The sequence below is a fragment of the Mustela nigripes genome, unplaced genomic scaffold, assembly GCF_022355385.1.
Source record: "Mustela nigripes isolate SB6536 unplaced genomic scaffold, MUSNIG.SB6536 HiC_scaffold_20, whole genome shotgun sequence".
Classification (NCBI taxonomy): Eukaryota; Metazoa; Chordata; class Mammalia; order Carnivora; family Mustelidae; genus Mustela; species Mustela nigripes.
The window spans coordinates 1,643,261-1,647,425 of NW_026739436.1; the positions used below are offsets into that span (position 1 = coordinate 1,643,261).

Consider the following 4,165-nt stretch of genomic DNA (forward strand, 5'->3'; position numbering starts at 1 on the left):
CTTCGGCTCGGGTCATGATCTCAGGGTCCTGGGATCGAGCCTCGCATTGGGCTCTCTGCTCAGCGGGGAGCCTGCTTCCTCCTCTCTCTCTCTGCCTGCCTCTGTGCCTACTTGTGATCTCTCTCTGTCAAATAAATAAATAAAAATCTTTAAAAAAAAAAAAAAAGAAAAACCAGACTCCCTTCTAAGCTGAGAGCCAGGACCTGATGCTTAATGACTTAGCCAAAGGCAGATGCTTAATGACTGAGCCACACAGGCATCCAGTGTGTATAAAACCTGATACCTAAAGTTGTTCCCACCGACCTAGTTGTCTTCTCTGTGTTATTTCCTATCTTTTCCATTCTATCAGGTTATCCTCAGGCATGACTTTGTTGCTTACAAACATAATCATAGCCCCCTGCCCGAGTTTTAGTTTCTTACCTGTCAGATGCTTATTGTAACATAGCAATTAGCAAATAGGGGAGAAGTAGACTTCTTGCTGAGCAGGGAGACCAGTGTGGGACTTGATCCTAAGACCTTGGGATCATGACCAGAGCCGAAGGCAGACGCTTAACGACTGAGCCATCCAGATGCCCCAGGGAGTGTCTTAAATCCAGCATTTGCTTTCTGTATTTACAGTTTCTAGTTTCTAGAGTCTATTTATTTATTTATTTTTTAAAAAAGATTTTTATTTATTTGATAGAGATCACAAGCAGGCAGAGAGAGAGGGGGAAGCAGGCTCCCCGCTGAGCAGAGAGCCCGATGCGGGACTCGATCCCAGGACCCCGAGATCATGACCCAAGCCGAAGGCAGCGGCCCAAACCACTGAGCCACCCAGGCGCCCCGTTTCTAGAGTTTATATTTGCACATCACCATTTGACAATTACTGTAATTAGAAACTACTCTTCATTTAGTGAAAGAATTGAGACCATGTGGGGTTCCTGGGTGGCTCCATTATTAAGTTGTCTGCCTTTGACTCAGCTGATGCTGTATTGGGACACCTGCTTCTTCCACTTCTCCCACTTCTTTACTTCCCCCACTCCCCCTGCCAGCATTACCTGTCTTGCTGTCTCTCTTTCTCTGTCAAATAAATTAATTCTTTAAAATGTAAAAAACTACGTATAAGAATCTGGGTCATGTGAAACACAGGGACAATTGTACATCTTTTTATGGGCCACTTTTGTTTTTATTTAGGAGCAAGTTTTTTTTTTTTTTTTTAAGATTTTATTTATTTATTTGACAGACAGAGATCACAAGCAGGGAGAGAAGCAGGCGCAGAGAGGAGGAAGCAGGCTCCCTGCGCAGACAGCCCGATTCCGGGCTCAATTCCAGGACCCTGAGATGACCTGAGCCAAAGGCAGCAGCCTAACCTACTGAGCCACCCAGGCACCCCCTCAGGAGCAAGTTGTAATATGAAATCAAACACAAAGATGTATCATTAAGTTTTGCATATAAGTGCTGATTACTTTGTGATTATAGGTTGAATTAAGAAACATCAAATCTTTAGCCTGCCTCTTTGCCTACTTGTAATCTCTGTCAAATAAATGAAATCTTAAAAAAATAATCTTTAGCAGGAAGTTAATTTCCAAAACCATTTAGTGTTTTGTAATAGTGATTCAGGGTAATTCTTCTCTTGCAGGAAAATTTTGATCTTTATTTTTATGAAAAAAATTGTAATACAACTTCATGATTACTCAATTTTCAAAGTTCAGTATGATATGCCTTAAACGCTATTCAGCTTCTGTTTCTGACAAAAATTATGGAATTAATAATGTTTCTGTCCATGAGAATAAAGTTCATTGACACTGTTGGTATAGCAGTACATGACAGATCCAAATATAACACCCTATATTTTCAAAAGGTTGTACATTTTTCTTAATCTGCTTTATACATTTTAAACCACCACCACTTGTAATGTATCTTTGCACATTCCACTTTAGGATTCAATGAATTTGTATTTTCTCAACTATTCTTAGTGGAGCACTGGGTATGATGCATAAACAATAAATCTTGGAACACAGAAAAAGTAATAAACTGTAGAAAAATACTATTACTGATAGTATTAGCTATTGGATAGCTATTCATAAAGGCTCATTATTTACTTCCTACTTCACACTGACTTCAAAAATAACAAAAAGCAGTAGCCATTATGTCACTTCAGTGAAAATGAAAGCCTCAAGAATAGCCACTTAATTTTTTTATTTTTATTTTTTTTGAGAGAGCTCATGTGACTGGACGGAGAGGAGGCATGGAGCTCAGTCTCACAATTCTGAGATCATGACCTGAGCCAAAACCGAGTCAGAATGCTTAGCCAACTGAATGCCCCAATGAAATCCACTTTAATCACGTGTGTCCACAACGTGGACTCCAATAGGTTTAGTTTATTTTCTTTTCACACAGTTCTTCAAGTGCTATTAGGAAAAACGATTTAATATGTATAAGTGGTTTCCCTTAAAGGATGTCATTGAGTCATTGGAAATATACTTTGGTTGCACTCTCGTATTTATTTATTTTATTATTATTTTTAAAGATTTTATTTATTTGACAGAGATCACAAGTAGGCAGAGAGGCAGGCAGAGAGAGAGATGGGGAAGCAGGCTCCCCGCTGAGCAGCCAGCCTGATTGGGGGCTCAATCCCAGGACCCTGGGATCATGACCTGAGCCGAAGGCAGAGGCTTTAACCCACTGAGCCACCCAGGTGCCCCTCTCGTATTTATTTTTAAGAAAAAACCGCGCTAAAATGAGATTCTCATCTCATTTTCTACTTTTTCTGACTTGTTTTCAGATGGGGTGCTTAATATAAAATGAGTGCTTAATCTAGTAATACCACTATACATTGTGTTCTTTAACAGCTGCCATGTCATTGAATAGTAAACATAATTTACCGTATAATTCAGTAACACATGCAGATGTCTAAACCATGTCTTACATTCATTACTCATTCTTTTTCTGACGAGTTTGCCCTAGTAATAAGCAGAAAATAAAATGAAGTCCTGTAGCACTATATATGCCTTTGAAACATTATTTTAGCTAATAACTGACTTAGCTGTGATTTATAGTGTGCCAAGCAAGTATACCAAGGAATAACTCCAAATCTATAAAGAAATAGATATGGCTGTATTTAATATAATTTTATTTATTATCACAAATTTGAATTTTTTAAAATTGTCACATAACAAACTTCTTTTTTGGCACTAATTAAAATACAGAAACAGGCATCCTGTCTATAGGCAAAAGATTTTGACTTGTGGTCAAAATCAGGGATTTAATTAAACTGGCCAAACTTTTGTCAAGAATACAGATTTCTTAAATTTTCCAACTTAATGTTCTGGTTGATACAGTCCTTCCTTAGTAGGAATAGAGGCCTAGAGGCCTATTTCTGTTTCTGTTAGTAGCCTCTTAAAAGTAATAGGAGCTTTGTTCTTTTTTCAATTTGAATTTTATTTAACACACAGCACAATATTGGTTTCACGAGTGGAATTCAGTGATTCATTACTTACAGGACCCAGTGCTCATCACAAGTGCCCTTTTTAATCCCCATCACCCACCTCCTATCCCCTACCCACCTCCCTCCATCAGCCTTCAGTTCTTCTCTATTAGGAGTCTCTGACAGTTTGTTTCTTTCTCCTCTTTTTCCTTTTTCTGCACACTTCCCGTATGTTCATCTGTTTTCTTAAGTTCTGCATACAAATGAAATGATATGGTATTTCTTTTTCTCTGAATTCTCTTAACATATCCACATTATTGCAAATGGCAAGATTTCATTTTGGTGACTGAGTAATAATCCATTGTATACATATGCCACATCTTTTTCCATTCTTCAACTGATAGATATTTGGCTATTTCCATTGTTTGGCTATTGTTGATCATGCTGCACTAAACACTGTGGTTGCAATAAACAAATACCCTTTTAAATCAGTGTTTTTGTATCCTTTGGGTAATAGATGGTAATGCATTTGCTGAAATGTGGGGTAATTCTACTTTTAACTTTTTGGTTAACTATTTTCCAGAGTGGGTGCACCAACTTGCATTCCCACCAACAGTGTAAGACGGTTCTGCTTTCTCCACATTCCTGGCCAAAATCTGTTTCCTGATTTGTTAATTTTAGCCATTCTAACCGGTGGGAGGGTATATCTCATTGTGGTTTTGATTTGCACTTTTTGATGTTGAGGATCTCTTTATTTGT

General features: G+C 38.2%; 1 protein-coding gene across 1 annotated transcript in view; it reads left to right on the top strand.

Moving 5' to 3' along the window:
• Positions 1–3,894, top strand: part of LOC132008032 (lysine-specific demethylase 5D) — a 69,868-nt gene extending 65,974 nt beyond the window's left edge. The window contains exon 26 of the mRNA XM_059386423.1: positions 1,223–3,894. Within this exon, the coding sequence (XP_059242406.1) occupies positions 1,223–1,324 (102 nt within the window). The 3' untranslated portion in view covers positions 1,325–3,894. The remainder of the gene's footprint in view (positions 1–1,222) is intronic.
• The last annotated feature ends 271 nt before the right edge of the window (positions 3,895–4,165 follow it).